At 42.7% G+C, this 18,121-nt stretch overlaps 1 protein-coding gene across 1 annotated transcript; it reads right to left on the bottom strand.

Annotated features, from left to right (window-relative positions):
- Positions 1–1,453: 1,453 nt before the first annotated feature.
- On the bottom strand, positions 1,454–12,486 carry PLD4 (phospholipase D family member 4). The gene is made up of 10 exons (XM_062494784.1): positions 12,403–12,486; positions 10,050–10,285; positions 9,211–9,394; positions 8,772–8,892; positions 8,289–8,416; positions 7,920–8,120; positions 7,386–7,525; positions 4,347–4,512; positions 3,173–3,269; positions 1,454–1,903 (listed from the first exon to the last, which is right to left on the bottom strand). Exons 1-10 carry the CDS (start codon positions 12,460–12,462, stop codon positions 1,686–1,688), a joined length of 1,551 nt encoding a protein of 516 aa, XP_062350768.1. The 5' UTR covers positions 12,463–12,486; the 3' UTR covers positions 1,454–1,685.
- Between the last annotated feature and the right edge of the window lie 5,635 nt (positions 12,487–18,121).

The following is an 18,121-nucleotide window of genomic DNA, read 5'->3' as shown; positions in this document are numbered from 1 at the left end:
AACAGGTAAATAAGAATCAAGGTATGAATGGGCTTCAAAAGTCTCACAAGAAACCAGGGAAATAATCTCAAGTTCCTCTTAGATTTAATTCATGGTATTTTTTGTAAACTCCCCCTTCACCTTCCCATATGTAGAAAAAAACACAAGATGTCAGTAGAGAACATACAAGAACACTCTCCTAAGTATCTATTTTTCTTTTATAAGCCAAACCTTCACCTACCTGAGGTTTATATGGCAATAAGAAAATTCGGCCAGATTGTCCAGAAACTCTGTCCCACTAAACAACTAATCCAGCACCGTCAGCTTCGAGCTCACAAGTAGAGCAGAGAGTTTTCCTCTTACTCCTGCAGCTCTATCCCTGCCAAAGCAGTAAAACACAGCTTGGAGTGCCATCTAGAGGAATGCGCTCCTCTACAGGAAACTGCTTTGTTAGTTGAAGATGCAGCATCTCACAAAGATTTTCAAGCTAGCTCTAGTAAGGAAATAGGGGATGAGAGCACGAAAAGCATGTTTCTCAGTATTTTGGCATGTATGTGAATACTCCCAAAATTTCAAGGATATCTGTACATGTAACTACCTGTCTTTTAAAATCTGCTATGGTAACAAGAAGCATTAATTTGTAATGGTGGATAAGATATTCCAAGGAAGTGTCTGAAGAGATAGCTAAGGAGCAGCCTGGAAACCAAAAAATGGAACTTTGATGGGGATCACCTCTGAAAGTCCTTATTTGTCTGGGGATTTTTGTGTATGCACAGCCCTGGAAAGACTCATGGAGCTCCAGGCCAGTGCCACTCACAGCGGGAGCACATGCCCTGCTCTCCTTTCCTGTCACTTCAGAAAGTCACCCAGGTCAGAGCTGTGGTGGATTCAGATATCAGGCACCAGATGGTTCAGGGCTGTGGTCCCTGAGTGGCCGCAGGAGGAAAGGCAGCCCAGGGACACAGCACTGCTCAGGGCCAGCACCAGGGCAGCCCAGGAGTGAGGAGGCTCTCCAAGCACTGCCCACAGTGCAGGTGGGGTGCCCTAGTCACAACAGCACCCATGTAGCAGCTTTGCCCTCCTCCCCCATCCTGTTTACTTCACAAGACCAACACCCAGACATCCAAACATTACCGGACACTCGGAGTTCCAGGGCAGCCGAGTTGGAAACTGGACCCAAGGTTTAAATCCCAGGCATTTATCTCTAGCAGCTAGCCTCAACACTTAGAAACAGGTATTTCCCTGTATCTCTAATTTCTACACGCTTTTAAAAATCTTGCCCTTGCTATTGTAGGTGATCATATACATGGCTCAAACATTAAGGTTTATTAAAAATGTTTAAACACATGTAAGCAAACACTGTTAATGGAACATTTAGGTTGAAATATATAATCTCCAAAGGTAAAATAACACAGCAATAATGATCTGTGTCTCTGATGTTTGCTTTAATGCCAGACAGCTTGTCATACAACACTGTATGCATTTCATTAACTCTGTAAGGAGGTAATCACACAAAAAAATCAAACATCATACATTGATTAATGGTTTTGCAGGTACAGCCAATTATCAGAAATTCTCATGCCATCAGTGTGGATGCCACAAGGAAGTGATTTCTCTGACAAAGAGGAAAAGAAGGGAGTTCCTTAATTTGCACATGAACAAGATTCAAATACATTTTTTTTTTTGTTTCAATTTAAATGTACATTTCAATTCACTTCAGGGTCTTCCTCCCAGTTGCAGTCTTTCTGCCCCTGCACATCTTCCAGATTCACCGCATATTTGGAATTCCAGTCTCGATCAAAAAGATCTTTCAACTGTTCCTGGACAGGTTTTTGCCTTCTTTGAGGGTTGGTCGAATTCTGTTTGATAATTAGTCCCACACCAGCTGTATCAGTGAAGTAGTTTTCTGACCAATTGGAAGTCCCTTTGCAAAGGAAAAGTAGCTGATTAGAAAACATTCTTTTCCCAGTGTTCTGCTTCATCTCTGGGCTTTGTTGGTGTGCTCTATGACTGCAAATCTCATTAGGAGCAACGAGACAGCAAAAATCAGGTCACCTCCTTCTTATGCCAGATCTCAGGTTTTGAAAACTTGGTATTAACTGCAACCCTGAAGGTTCATGACCTTCTGATTCATTACAGCCTGTGACAAAATGCACTAATCTACTCATAAACATGGTAATTAAGTGCAATATTTGAGTGTTAAGAGGGGTAAAAGCCACTGTCTCACATGAGTTTCTGTGTTTAAAGAAAAAAGTCTTTAATGAACTTAATTCTCTTCACTTATTAAAGGAAAACAAAAGGAGAAACTGGACTCTTGATTAATAAACCTTCAGGAGCTGTTCTGAGCTTGACATGCAAAGCCTGCCTCTAAACCAAGCAAAGATAGGAATCCAGCTGCAGAGATTGTCTAGGGCTCTCTCCAAAGTTACCTCAATTCAGGAAATCAAGCACTGTGAAAAATACACATTTTATCACTTTTGCACTTCCCCTCGTGATTGCCTTAGCCAGAAAAATCTATCAATTCCAGAAGGTGCTTAGGCATGAAAACAAATCATCTGCATATATGCCTTCAAGTATAAAACAAGTTATTAAAGTATTGAAGGCAATTGGAGTTGTAAACCTTCAGCCAGTTGGAAAATCAGGCTATTTGCTGGTGTGTATTGCTGGGAGGATGAGCTGGCTGAAATGACAGAGCACTTTCACATCCCCTTTTTTGAGGGTTCCTAATAAAAGAGTGAAATGTAAACACCATCCCAGCTTTCAGGAACAGTGCACAGTTGACATTTCTGTTTTCTCATTTCCTTTCCTAGAGTTCTGATCAACAAACAGTGCATAGAATTAATTCCTCCCAGCAGTTCCTTTTTATTAAAGCATGATAATGTTGTATACTGGAGCACCAGCTATCCCTGTATCATTCTGAGCACACAGGCTGTGAAATTCCCACTGTGCTTGTCACAGGCTGTGCACTCAGCCTTGCTGTGCCCTGTTCCTAATGATTCACAATCATATGAAATAATCTCTTACTGAACTTGACCTACATTATTTTCTCTAAAGAAGTATTTCTTTACCTAGGACAGGCCTTGCTTTATATGGCAAAATGAGGTAATTTTTTGGTATTGCAGCTGATGCTATCTCAGTCTCAGTGCAGTAGATCTGGAGATACTGTAAGGATTTGGACTAATGGAATACATACCAATGTAGGCTACTTTATCAGTGACCATGTATTTGTTGTGATTCACTCTCCCATGAGGAATGTTTGTGTGATTCAGAAGGGGAACAATGAAGAGTTTCTGGAGGGAGAGAAATTTAAAATATTAACAGAAATACTAGAGTGAGGAACAGGCTTCATGATTGGACAGTGCATATTTTCTATAGTTTCAGAGAACAGAACAGTATGGGAAGAACAGGAGAGAATATACTGCGCTCTGCTATTGAATGGACCATAGAAGAAATTTTACTCCTATCCAAGAAAACTAGCAAACAATACTTCCACTATACATAAAACTGGATAAGCAATTGAGATCACATACAGATAATGTTTGCCTCACAATGTTCCATTAGTGGTACAGCTATTATCATTACAGGGCAGACAATTAAATGCAGTTTTAGGCAGCTGTTTAATAGATCTGCATTTACCACTGATTGCTGCTCTTATTTTGTGCAAGAATGGGCTGTTCACAGACACTGCAGGCAACTATAATGCCTATCTTTTTTTTGTTAACTCTTACCAAAATCTGTATTTCCCTTTTTATTTTTTTTCTGAAACCCACTCCTCCTCCTGTAATATCTGTGTTGTGATTACTGCATCATGTTGGGAGCATCCACACCATCCCCACTTGATGCTTTCCAGCCTAATGCCTATAGCCTGTGTGCTATATTTAGTATTTAAGATATAGATATATAAGATATATTTAAGATATAGATAAATATATAATATTTAGTATTCAAGAATAGATCTATCTATATAGGCAGACAGCAGAGCTCTCAATTAAAAAAAAAACAAACTGATGGCAATTGGACCAATTTAACATATTCCATGGAGGAAAAGGTCTCTGAGAGGAGCACTAAGCTATCATATAAACTGTTACTGCCACGGTTCTCAGCAAAAGCAGCTGCCTGGATAATGTCTCAAGTGCCACAGCCAGGCACATACCTGGTATCACTAGGAGCTTGAAATAGCTGCTTCCTCAAAGATTATATATTGGGCCTTATTTTCACAAAAATGGGAAGCAGTCACTGCAAAAACAGACAACCTGCTCCTCTAAAAGCTATTATTTGTACAAACACAAACAGCAGCTTAGTCTCAAAAATCAATGTGGGACAATATCCTCGAGATGTCTTTCCAAAATCAGGTTTCTTATTCATACCACGTCGACACTGATGTGGACATGGGGGTTGTTGAGAGCACGCAGGGACCTCAGATAGTGGAGCATGGCTGGGTCGGTGTATGCCCAGCAGCTGACCAGAAGCCGGACCTGTGCTCTGTGGTTGAAAGCTGCACGTCTCAGGGCGTTGTCAATGGCTGGCCAGTATCTGCAGAGAAGGAGGTGTGTGCAAAAAGGGATCATTTTTTTAAACTGTTCACTAGAAAGCTGTGATGTTAGACTGAGACTACGAGTGATGATGCACAGATGGGATTTCTGGTGTCTAGTAAGTGAAGCGCTTGTGGCATCCCTGGAGGTACAAACAAGGTTTCTGCCTTCTACCAAGTCCATTCTTTTCACAGAATGTATTTTGAGACTTCCAGACTCTGCCAAATTGGGGTCAAATTCATCCAGAAGTTTAAAGCTTAGTAAAGTGCACATACACAGATAAACACACAGTATGGTGCCACCTTGCTCATCTCCTTAGGAAACTGAAGGTAACAGTAGTAACTCCAGGGTAAAGCCAGTTCATACAGCACAGTTAAAAGGGGCAGTGCAGAGCCCAGAGGAAAGTCTAAGAACCTTTTTGCAGAATATGGCTTTTTCAGGCCCCTGGAAACTGTTTCCAGTTTCTGCAGTGGTCCTGTGCCATCAGCCAGCCTGGGCAGACAGACCCTCCCTGTCCTCCGTGTGTGTGCCCAAGGTAATGGTCACAGCTGAGCTCTCTGTGTTCCCTGAACATGGGAAAATCCATTTTCCTGACACTTGTGTTGGCTGTAGCTGTGGGGAACATTTTTAACATCCTTCACCCAGCTGCACAAGACTAAGAGCTGGACAACGTGCATCCCAGGGCTGGTAACTCCAAACACCCATGCAGCATTTTTATTCCATAGATCCTAACAAATGCTGCACAGAGGGAGACCAGTATGCTTAGTACAGATTGGAGGGTTGATACAGAGAGAGTTCCAGCATTTGCTCACAGTCTCATGAGCAATGATGAATTAATTTGCCTAGCTTAATCCTTTTGGTCTTATGTACAAAGGCCTGAATTCTCTAATCCTCCCCCGTGCATCGTCCTATTGTGATCAATGGCCTGGCCACGTGCTCTGAGGCTCAGGCTTGACTTAGAGATCTTGGAAAGCTTGGAAAATCATGCTATTTGTAATGCAATTTTTGAATGGTTTCAATTTTTAAAATATATCAGTTTCTAGTTGATTAACAGTCAGGCATTAGACAGCAGCTTTGTTCCCTCTGCCTCAGCTGCTGGAGGAACCTAACCTGAACTAATCAGCTTCAATTCATGGCACTACAGCTGGTTGCTGTGGAGATAGCCCGAGGCCCTGCACCGCTTTCCCTGGGCCTTTCAAACTCTTGTTTGCATCTGATCAGCCCTAGATGTCACAAACTGTGGATTAAGCCTTCAGATGAAGAATAAGGAGTTTTAAGGCATTCAATTCTAAGAGGGGAAAAGAGACTTTCTGGGAACTTATTCTTGGCTAAAATCAGAAGATGAGAAACCCAGAGACTCAACAATACTACACAGAAACAAAAAATCCTATGAGTGATTTGATTTTTTTAAAATATATCCTCAAGTAGAAGCTAGCCTCGAGATTTTGTTTCTTGGACAGTAGAATTATCTGTTCTATAGAATCACTATTATTGTAAAATCTTCCCCATGACACACCTATGCCCCAGCTGAACAACAGAGGCTTTACACAGTTGTGACAGAGGACGTAATGCATGATATCATTCTGGCTAAATGGCAGCCTAGAGCTTACCCTATTCAACAAGCCATGTTGTACGTGATTCTTTCACTTGAACTTCTTTCTCAGATTATTTAGATGGTTAGAAAATTCAGAAATGTTGTAAGCAGATAATTCAGAGCACTTGTTTGCATGTAAACATCCTATTTCAAGCATATTTAGCAGGATTTGGGAGTCTTAATGCTGCCCCATGGCTGAGTAACATTGTTAGTCAGAACTTTCTGTGTTTCTCAGGTTTGGGTACAAGATGGTCTGTAACCCAAACCATTCTATGATTCTGTGATTACTCCAGATTACCACTATCATCTCATCTCTGGAACTTCTGCTGGAACTTAGATGGAATTATTGAAAACAAAATAAAAGCCCCAAACAACAACAACAAAACAACAACAAAAACCAACCACAACAAAAACCCCCCCACCAACCCCCAAACAAACAAAAACCCACAGAAGTTTCTTTTAGAGGCTGTTTCAGCTCTCACTTCCAAGGTCAGGACAGTCAAGAACCACCCTCTAAACTATGGGTCAAGTGCATCAGGCAGGAAATAGAGCAGGAATTCAAGACTCTTCAGAAGAAAAGGAGAGCAAGAAAGCAAAATGGGAGCAAGAAAGGAGAGAACAGCAATGTTTTGTCTGAAAAATCTGATGTCAGGTGTATTTCTGGTGTTCCCTTCCCTCTCTCTATTCATGAAGCTGCTGTGTTGAATTTTGGAGGATGCTGGACCTGACTATCCCTAGAATGGCACTGGACAGCTTTCCTGCTGTGTGTAGAACACAGAAGGCTGCTCTAAAACACCAGCAAAGTACACAGGTATTGGATATCATCCTTCCTGCAGCATCAGGACTGGAATTACAGAACCCTAGAATGGTTAAGTTCTGGAAAAGACCTTTAAGATCATCAAGTCCAACTCTCAGCCCAGCACCAGCACCATGTTCACCATTAAACCATGTACTCAAGTGCCATATCCACAGAATTTTTAAAAACTTCCAGGGATGGTGTCTCCACCACTTCCTTGGATAGTATGTTCCAGCACCTGACAACCCTTTCCATTAATTTCTTGTTCCTAATATCCAATCTAAACCTCCCCTGGCACAACTTGAGGTTGTTTCCTCTCATCCTGTCCCTTGGTACCTGGGATGCACAGTCTATGGGATGGCTGTGAATGCAGAACAAAGCTTCTCTCCATCCTGAATTATTTTCGTTGCAGAAAGAGGGGAATCATACATTTTTTTTCATTAAACAGTACAAGTAACTGATTTGCTCAGGATTAAAATCGTACCTTTTTGGATTAACAAAACGGCTAGTGGGGAAATACTCCATAACAGAAACATAGACAAACTTTTGTGCCTGGCTGATAATACTGACTATAGCATAGAGGTCATGGGTGCGACCTTCTGGACAAAATGCTGGAGGGGAAGCCTGCAAAAAAAGAAAATATGTAGGTCAGTGATTTCTACCCACCCCCCCACCCCCCCCCCCCCCAGACTACAACTCAGTTATGTTTAGATCTGTCTAGTTTTCATTAAAATGTCACAAAGCCCTTGAGCTGGGCCACCATCTTTCCTCATGCCTTCCATATCCTGCTGGGTCAGATGCTTATTGTTACATTGAACCTACAGGTTATTGGAAGATACCTGCACACTGTTCCTGCCAGACAGTTTGACAGCTAATGCTGCTTTTATCCAAGAGAAACCCAAGGAACAAATTATTATCCGCCTGGAGCACAAGAAGCTGAGGAGGACTGCTGAAGAAACTTTCCTGCTCAATCCTTAAACAGTTTACAGTCTGTCAGGTTATTTTCAAACATACTTACAGAAAAATAGGCTTCTGTCAAGATTCCATTAAATTCTACTTCGAGAGGTTGATGATTGTTAATGTGGGTAGAATAATTAAAAGGCCAAGGGAATGGGATGGTAGCATTAGGATATCCAACATGCCAGTAGGTACTAAATGTTTTCCAGAGGTCTTCTGCCAAACAGCTGCAGTTATAGATCACAGCACCAAACTCTTTCACCTGCAAAAAGAGCAAGCTGTGTCACAGCCCCAGAAGGAGCCACCCTCAGGGGTTTCTTTGATGTTTCTTCTGCTCTGGCAATATTTTACATAATTACAATTTTTCTCTGTTATCTGCTAGGGCATGAGTTTTCCCCCAGATTTTTGAATTAGCAGCAGTAGAGGTTACCTGAGATAAAGATCTCCAGTCCATGTTTGCACTACCAATATATATGTGTTTCATGTCCACTATCCAGAATTTGCTATGCAACACTCCTCCTGTCAAATGTCCAAAATCAATCTTTTTCACATGAGCCCCTGAAGAAAGGTGGGGAGGGGAAAAAAGAGTTCAGATATAGCATGGAGATGGTTCCTCAACAGCCAGAACACATCTGCATGTCTCACTCTTGCAGACAGCAACAGCTACCAAAATTCACAAGCACTCATTCCTGGGAACGCAGTAACTTGAAAAAAAATACGCAGAATGTGAACCGTCAGAAAATCCTAAAAAGCATGGTAACACAGAAAGAAAGCATGAAGTAGAGAGCAGATGGTGCTTGTCCTGTGAACCCATGTAAGCAACACACCAGAACAGGCCTTGGAGACCAGTTTCCTCCAGATGCCTTTTTGCAATACAGAAACTCTGAGTGGATCACTGAAGAGAAATAATTACCTTTTTCCTCTAAAAGCTCAAGGTCCCTTGATTTTGTAGCCAGAGTTGGTGAACTTGCTGCAATATACAAAGAGATGTTCTCTGCGAGTAACCTCTCAAACCTCTGCAGAATGTCTTCACCCTGTGTGGTACATTGTTATTTTTAATATTTTGTTCCAGAAGGTGTAGTAAGATATATGCAAGTGCAGAGTTACTAATGGGTACTTCCTTTGAAGAATCCCAGCACAAGGAAGGTCATAAATTTCACCCATTTCAGTCTAACTTGACTGAAGGAGGAAAGTTGGAGTGGTGCTTCAGAACAGCATGGAAAACCTTCCTGGATTTGCAGGAGGAGTGAAGCAATGTCTCTGGGAGAAAAACCACACAGCCAATCTGCCCTCTGCCACATGTACATGAGGAAAAACAACCACAGATGTGCTTGCTGTTGATTTAAGGTTACCTGCTTGGAAGAGGAGTCATTGACACTGATATCCTTCCCAGTAAGAGACCAATAGTAAGAAGCCACGTGAACTTTTTCCTGGGCTAGATCAAGCAGTCTCACCCAGGCTTGGTACAAGGGCTTGGCTGCAGTGCTGTTTATCTCGAAGGGTAAGTCATAAGGAACATTTTCCACAAGTTCAAAGCTGCAATGGTAATTTTATATTGTGAAGCAAGTGACTGTGACCCCAAGAGGACACCAAGCACTTGTCAGGCCATACAGTTGGCCATGCTGGGTGTCACCTCCACAGCAAACAAGATGAGCTGGACAAACAGGCTGGGAGTGCTCTCTACCCCTAGTTTTTATAGCCAGGCTTATATCATTGTACAGCGACATCCAAATTCAGCAGAATGCTTTCTCAGTAGCCATTCTGAGCTGTTTTATTTTACCATGCCTAAGATATGGAGAAAAGCAAACCCCTGTGTCTGGATGTTGCTTGGGTACCCTCTTCACCCTTTCCCAGCACAGACCTTCCCTGCCCCTCCAGCCTCTGAGAAAGGCTGCTCTGCCATCTGGTCACTCTGCTGCCTCCCTCTGCTGCCACAAAAGGAGGATGGCTGGAGGTGGCAGAGGAGCAACCGAGCTGAGATGAACAGACAAGCACAGGACTGGGAAAGGAGCTGTGACACTGCCCCTCACAGCAGGCAACTACCAATTACTCAGTGTCTAAACAGCACCCCCACTCTCCCCAAATCAGTGATGCTTCATCACTTATGGCACAGTGGGAAGAGAATAAAATCCCTGCTGATATTATCAGTACTGTAACTTGGCTTCTCCATGTGCCATCTAACCTCACTCACCTGCAGGAGTCGTTGGATCTATTGGTGCCCTGCTCAGTTATTGTGGTTCTTGGAAGATCTCCATAGAGTCCTTCTTCCTCTGGAAAATCTCTGTAGAGTCCTTCCTCCTCCACCTTTCTGTAAATGCTGACAACTGCTGCTTCTTCTCTGTTAGCATCAACTGTGCTGTGCACACTCATGAAGTAAGCAGCCATCAGGACAAGACCAAGCATCAAAATTGCCCCTAAGATTTGAAACTAGAACAGAATCCACAGAGAAGATGCAAGTGATCATCAAGACACTGATGCACCAGCTAATGGATGACTACCTGAGCAGGTTGAATAACTCACAATCTTTGAATAGGAGATCTGCTTGCAGCTACTGCCAGACAGTGTTCTTAGATGCAGTACTGAAAGTGAGGAACAGCTGTTCAAGGTCTGCTTGGACAGGGCCCTGAGCAACCTGATCCAGTTGAAGATGTCCCTTCTCTCTGCAGGGGGAGTTGGACTAGATGACCTTTAAAAGGTCCCTTTAAACTCAGATGAGGTGCAGTGAAAAGGAACAAAATTTGCCAAAATCATTCACATTGAAACCTCAAAATCAGGGAAGAAAGGTAAACAAAGAGACACGAGAAAAAACTGAAGAAATGAAATGCTAAAAAAACAAAAAGAGAAAATTCTGAAAATAGGTGAAATCAATGAAAGCCAATGGGATGACATGAAGTGCAGGGAAATGGACCAAAGCTTGCCCAACTGATCCTCATTGAAATGGCAAGATTTCATTCCCTTTCCTGAAAGGAATTTCCTTTCCTTGATCTCAATGAAATCTTGAGATCAGAGAACCAAGTGGAACAAATGTTCTGGAAAGGAGATATGATCAAATAAAGTGAAATTGGAAAAAAAAAATTGGAAATGGATTGGTGTTGGTTTATGTGAAGACTGTGATTTTAGTCCCATTTTTGGTATAATTTTTTTCTGCCAACATATCAATCCCTTGTTTTTTCCACAATTTTGTGATTCATTTGACATTGATTAGCTTTATTTTAGCACAGGACCAACGAATGTTCAACAAAATTTCTACTAAAATCAAAATAAGGAAGTTCCTAACACAAGATTAGCTGTGAGCAAAACATTACATAAAAAGGAAGTTTATGTTGTCAGGGGAAAAAAAACAGTTCAGAAAATGTCAGAGGCAGAAAGACAGATTTTGTGGTTTCTGCACATGTTCTGATTTTGTCTTAAACCTGACACTACACAAATCTCATTTATCCGTGTGAACAGTATTCCTATGTCATTCTAGTGTGGTGAGTTAGTTTCATTTCCCTTTCGCTGGACTTTCTCTTTCCTGAATGCAGATGGAAAGAAAAAAAAAATAATAGCACCCTGGCTACCTGGTAGCTTCAGATGTGCAGTCCAGCCACTCACATGCTGAAAATTATGGCACCAGGCTCTAAATGCTGCCTTGTACTGAGCAGGAAAAGACAACCAACCACACATGCAGATCCATTTCACCCCAGTAATTATCATGTCTGGTTCCCCATGGCAATTCTTGCGAGCTGGAACCATCCACCAGCCTGTGATAGGCAACATGCACTTCAGAGATGAACTTCTGAGCTTCCAGGCTGGAGAATTGAGTCTGGGGGTGGTCGTGAGGCTGTAGCCATAAATCTGAGCTCACCAAAGGGCACATGGGAAAACCACACAGAAACCACTTGCCCCTGGGAGTTTCAGTTTCTTTGTGGATAAAGCTTCTTGCTTTTAATTTTCTCTGCTTTTCTCAAAATCTACAGTGCTGACATCGATTTCAGGCAGGGATTTGAATGAAATAATAATTTTCAAGCTATCCACTTAATTTTTTTTTCCCTCTTCTCCACCTCACCACAAAAAAAAAATCTCACCCATTTTTAACAGTTCTGCATTTCATCACATAAACATCTTACAAGACTTAAACAGGTTTTAGAAGACATTTCTAGGGTAAGAAATCTATTTTGAAGTCACATCATGACTGTCACCATGCTATAGACTATGATGTCCAGGTACTCTGGGCATCTGAAAAAAATGAGCAAATGAATACATTAATAAATGCTGTGCCAATGGGGGAAGTGAGGCTGTTTATATGAGCATGGTTTCCTTGTCCCAAGCTAGGCAGAGCTGCAGGATTTATCTCCACATTCCCTCTGGGCAAGGTTTGACCAGTCTACCAGATAAATCAATGAGGGTTTTGTCACTCACTTGTTTACAAATAGGATTGAATTTCTAAACACAGATTTCTAAAATGGCCAATAAAATGATTCCTCTTAACCTGTTATTTCTTTTCAGAAACGTCAGTGCAATCTCAGCTCTTTTAAGTAAATGTGGTGTGTCCCAATAATTACCGTTTTGACGTCTTTTTGATTGTTCACGCCTAATTTCATGCTGGAGGACTCATTAAGCATCAGGCATGTTTTTAATGCTTTTTTCACAATCTGAAAAACAGAAATGTATGCAAGGGGAAAAATAAAGCTTTATGACAACATTTGTGTACAGCCAATTAGAGACAAAAAGTGCAGGTTACTGCGACTGCTTTTTGCAGTGCTCTGAGATTTGAGTATGGATCTGTGCAACATCCTCCCTGTATTATGGATCTTGAGTGACATTAACAGATTCCAAAGTGACAGAGAGACATGTCCCCGCAGTTTTTCCCCAGTGCTGTCTACACACACAAATCCCTGCAGTAATTAAAGTTTAAACAACTGCATCACTGCCTCTTCCAGCTATCCTTCAACACCCACTTTTGTCCTGTTGCAAGCAAACATATTTGCCAACAAGCAGTAATTAAATGCAGAAGCAGTGGTGATGGTGTGCAGCATCAGTCTCATCCTGCATGTGACTCCATCAGGCTTCTGCTCTCTTCCTGTGTCTGTGAGTTTTCTTCAATGCCAGTGTCTCTTCCAAAAGTGACTCTGTAAACGGGATGGGGGCCAGGCTGAAATACAAATTCCCCTTCTTCCCTGTTGCAGTCATGACTCTAGAAAATCAGTTATCTTCTTCTCCTTCTCAGGCAGTATTTCTCCAATCTTGTGTTACCACCAGCAGAGGCATCCATAAGAGCAAATACCAAAATATGCCAATGTGACAACACATGGCCAGACAGGGGGAGTTGGCGCTTGCCTATTTTACCGTCTCAAAAATTTGACACATGCCCAGTGGGTCATGAATCATCCCTGCACTGGCAGAGGTGAATTTACCCCTGAGAAGCCTGATGACACTTTTCATTCTCAGAAGCAAGAGGCATATCCTGGGGCACAGCAGATCTCAGAAGGTGCTACCAGATGATGGTATCACCTGCCAAGTCCCTGAATGACTGCTTCTGACCCGAGCCACTGGGCATTTGTAGCCTGGAAGATTAACCTGCTCCAGTGGTATTGGAGATGGAGTTGCTCTGTGGGTGGCCACACTCAGGTTTTACATAGGAAGGATCCTGCCAGACTTGTCCCATCCATCTTTGCCATGGGTTCACAGCTCTTGTCACCTGAACTGGGTGGGCCTATGCTGTCTTCCCTACCCCAGCAATAAAGCAGCATGGCTGTACACATTCCCTGCTGCTTCCATCTCCTGCCCACTCCACCTTTCTGTATGGATGCTGTGGCTGTGTGGAACAGGCAGAGGTTGGGCACTGCCCCAAATGCTTCCTGTGGGACTTGACTCACAGGTACTGGTGTGGCTGAGCCAAAGAGCTGGAGGATGTCTTGGAAGACAAGGGAGGTGGGTCTGAAACTTAGGGGACACAGAGAGGGATGTGGAAAGGGAGGGCCAGTGGTGAAAGAGCAGATGAGAGAGAATGGCAGAGATGGAAAAGGAGAGGGAAGAAAAGGTAGAAATACTCCTGCTTAGAAGCATACTGGAACTGCATAGAAGAAAGACATGTTTCCATTTCAGGACCTGCTTGTTGTTATCAGCTGTAATCACTGTAGCAGGGCCCACTTCCCAAAGCAGTTTTACTCACACTTCTCACTGTCACTTCTGTTTGCTGCCCCAGGCTCAGCTGCAAGCTTTTACACTAAAAATAGTTAGAAATGCTGTCAGGTAAACATCCATTCTCCCAGCCCTGGTGAAATGGAGTGGCTGCCAGCAGTGAAGGACTTTCCCATACCTCAGTTCATGTTTTTAGCACAATACAAAGACCCATTGTCTTACCCCAAACAGCTGACAGCCCAAGTAGATGGGGGATATAACCCACCACACAGAGAAAAGGTGTGTGACAGCAACACATGAGAGGAAGTGGTCACATTCCAACCAAGAAATCTTAGTGGGGAGGAAGGGAAGACATGAAAGAAGAGAAAGGGAAGAGTAAAGACGTGAAAGAGTTGGATAGGAAAGTGAGGCAAAGGTGTTTTAAATGAGGAGGAGAAAGGCATCTGACAAACAGCAGCAGTCCTTCAGGATGGGCCAGGAGAGTGCACTGGGGCTGCAGGTCACACTCCACAGCTTGTGGTTTTGGCACAGCTGTCCCAGTCAGCTGGGATGGCCAGGAACAAACAGCCACCATGGGTGCTTCTCATCACAGAACTGGAGCTGAGAGGAGTTGCCTTGTCCCTCTGGCTCCCAAAGTCACATCTGGTGACCCAGGCAGTGTCTTGGTAAGAAACTGCAGGTGTCAGTGCTCTTACAGCCGCGTGACAGCCCTGGATAGATGGAGCTTACCAGAAACAACTTGTTTCACTTCTCTTTTTCAGCAAGTTACAAAATGTCTTCAAAAAGCAGTGTTTTTCTTAAAATAGGAAGGTGAACAGATTTTGTATGTGCTGAGATAGAAATGTCTACCATTCCATTCAAACAATGCCTTTCTGGATGTTTTTGACTGGTGATGGGTTTGTCCCACCTGCTGTACAGAAGTCGTGAGAACTGCTCTAAAACAGTTTAATTTTCAAGTAGGGAAACATCACAGATGCAACCAGGATCCTAAGAATAATATTGTAGCTAGTCAGCAATTAACCAGGTCTCCCTCAAGGCTTTCAGGGCTCTACCAGCTGTCAGTTTCAATGACTGAAATTCATCCAAGAGCAATAAATATAAGCAGTACTTAGCATTGCTTCACACCAGCTAATGCCAGTCTGCTGAGTACCCACAGGACACTGCTGTTTGTAACATTAAGGTTGTTTTCTCCTTGCCTCCAAAATACCTCTTGGTACTTCTTTTCTCCATCAACAACAAATTGTGTCAGACTTCAACTTTCACACACAAGAATGTGATTTTTCACTATACAAAATCCACCCCAGGAGCTATTTGAAGTTCCTCAGATGAACAAGGTGCATTCATCTGTCCATGGCCACCCCCCAGCTCTCTCAAATGATGACAAATGTACTTACCATCCTGGAAGGTCTCCTCCTGTGTGGATGCCCCACTGCACTCTGATGCTACTCCCAGCCTGATGTACTCATGCAGTACAAGAGGCAATACTCATGCTCTGTCTGCACATTTGTTTAGGGTTCTGGGTTTTTTCCCCCTCCTGCTGTAGATCACTTCCTCTTAGACACTGAGTTTCACAAGATAAGTTTCACTGACAGGGTGCTAAGTTATCCAGTTGTTGTGACCCAGTTCTTAAACTCTGGGTCCTGATCTTCACCTGTTTGCCATAGCTTTCTCTGTTGGATGGCAAAGCTTTCCACTCTGTGGTGGAAAGTCAGACTCCAGATCAGCATGGGAAGACAGTGGTTGGAAGGATTGCTCAGCTTTGGTGCTGTCAGCAAGCCAAACATGGCTATATTCTCATTGCATTATTCTTAACCCACCAGAAGCTTCATTTTAAGCAGACAAACAAGCCCTCCAAAACAACCTCTCTACAAAGTTTTTCTTGAAAGCACTTTTCTGCTCAGTCATGCTTGGACAAACACAAGGGAGCAAGCCAGTTCCTTTGAAACAATGCAGCCTTCATCTTCAACATGTGGCATTTGGAATTTGCAGTGATGCTGTTGGGGTTATATCTGACATTGAGTTTGGGGCAGCTTTTAAGAAATTATTCCTTCTGTAAAAATCCAAAGGCTGCATACTGCTGTTGTTCTCCAGGAAGCCTCTTATTCCTCCTGAATCCAAGGATGTAGCTCCCTAGTGCAGTACCAGAGGAAGGATTCTGTACGGAGTCAAAGGAGAGACAGCTTGGAACATGAGGCTTTAGCAAGCCTTGTCTTAAGCTGCTGAAGATGGAAAAAGTGAGCCAGAGGATAGGTCTGCTACAACAGAAAGAGGCCTTTCCCTGGGAAGCTGCAAGTGCCATGTGTCCTCTTCTTCCCTCAAGACCAAAACACAAGCATAAACTCAAAGAAAACCAAAAGGTAGTTGGTGGAGCAGATAGGACACCTCTCTGCCCAGCCACCTCACTCCTGAATTTACTGCTGTGCACAGATCACTTACCATGGGAGCCATCCCAAATCTCTGTTACAACAGGACTTAAAAACAAAGCAAAGGCTGCTGCTGTCCCTGTAGATCCAGTTACCAGAAAGCTGGCGGCTGGATCTGCAGCCAGTGAAAAGAGCTCCAGAAATTCACCCTGCTAAGGGTCCAAATCACCCCCAGGAAGTGTCCCTGGCCCTCAGATGACTTCAGAGCCTGAGCATTCCAACTAAATATTTCAGCTACACTCCTGCTTGTGTGCAGGACTGAAATCCTGGCATGAACTATGTCAACATAAATCACAAAAGCTCCCACTGACTCTGGGATAGAACCACACAGGCAGCAGCACCTTTTTAGGAAGTTCAGGATTTATCATTTATTTCTCCAATATCACCAGTTCTGTTCCAGCTGGCTTTTGTCAGAGGAAGAACAGCTTCCAGGAGGAGCTGTATTTCTCCTCCCTTTGTCAGCTCTCTAACCACTTGCAGCACTGTTAAATTCCACTGTCCTCCTCCTCTCCAGCTTGCAAAACCATGGTTTCCTTCTGCTCATCTGCTCTCACCAGATACCATCCCAACAATTCTGCATTTCTGATCTTACTAACAGTGCTGTAGCTATGAGAGTTTCAGGATGGAAGCAGATGTATGGGTAGAATATGGTTCTATTTGACCAATTCATGCAGCTGGGGGAGAGGAAAGAAAAAAAAATACTAGCAAGTTTTAGAGCAAACAGGAAATTTTCTTTATTCTTCCTCTTCCCCATCTCTCAGACAAGGCTCCTTCTACCAGTTGTTCTTGCCACCATCCCACACAGTGTAAATGCATCTCTTGCTGCACGGTTGGGTGGCACTCTGTGGTTAACATATTCCCTCTAAAAATCATGCCTCATCCAGTTGGTTAATAGGGTGCATTAAACGATACAGTGAAAGAGCTTTTTCTGCCTGTGTGGGAGGTTTGATAAGAAGAAACTGCCAGTTTAACACATTCGCATCTCTGAGAGCTAATTATAGACAAAAACATCAGTACCAATGTGAAGATTACTACAAAACTACACTTTCTGTTTCAGGAGAACAAGGCTGGGTTCCAAATGCCAGCAGTTGACAGAAGGATGCGAGGCAGAATCAGCCAAGGTCTGTACACTTGAAAAGAAAAAAGCTCTATTTATACTTCGTGCCAAAAGATTGTATACTCAAATTAGCTGGGGAGGGGGGACCCAAAAGAAGTTATTTCAGGTTTAGAACTGGGAAGTGATTCAGCTGACAAGCCTAGGGAAAATTTCAGAGTCTAAATAAAATTGTGATTTGTTTGGAGGTATTTTTTAAGATTTACTCAGTTTCCGCTTTTTAAAGTATTCAGTAAATTCACTAAAATATCTGACCATTGACTTGAAATATTTAACTTATTTGCGATAATTTTATTCAGCCTAAAATTAAATACAAAATGCCTGCCAGCCATGTCTTGCTTGGAAAAATATTTCACTTGAAAACAAAAAAAAAGAAAGCTGTGATTCATATAGCACAAGAGACAGCAGAGTCTTTTTCTGTAGCACTTTAGCACTTGTAGCACTTGTAGCACTCACCCTCCAGTCACACCTGGGAAAGATGACTTGCAAGTATTAAGAAAATACTTCAGTGTGTGCTGTGTTGGATGTACTTTTTATTATAAAATAAAAAATATTTTTCTTCTCTCTGTGGTTATTGCTCTTGCTGAAAGCAAACCTCATCCC

This window comes from Cinclus cinclus, chromosome 6, assembly GCF_963662255.1.
Source record: "Cinclus cinclus chromosome 6, bCinCin1.1, whole genome shotgun sequence".
Taxonomy (NCBI): domain Eukaryota; kingdom Metazoa; phylum Chordata; class Aves; order Passeriformes; family Cinclidae; genus Cinclus; species Cinclus cinclus.
The sequence above is the reverse complement of the archived record's forward strand: the minus strand, read 5'-3'. Positions and strand labels throughout refer to the sequence as shown.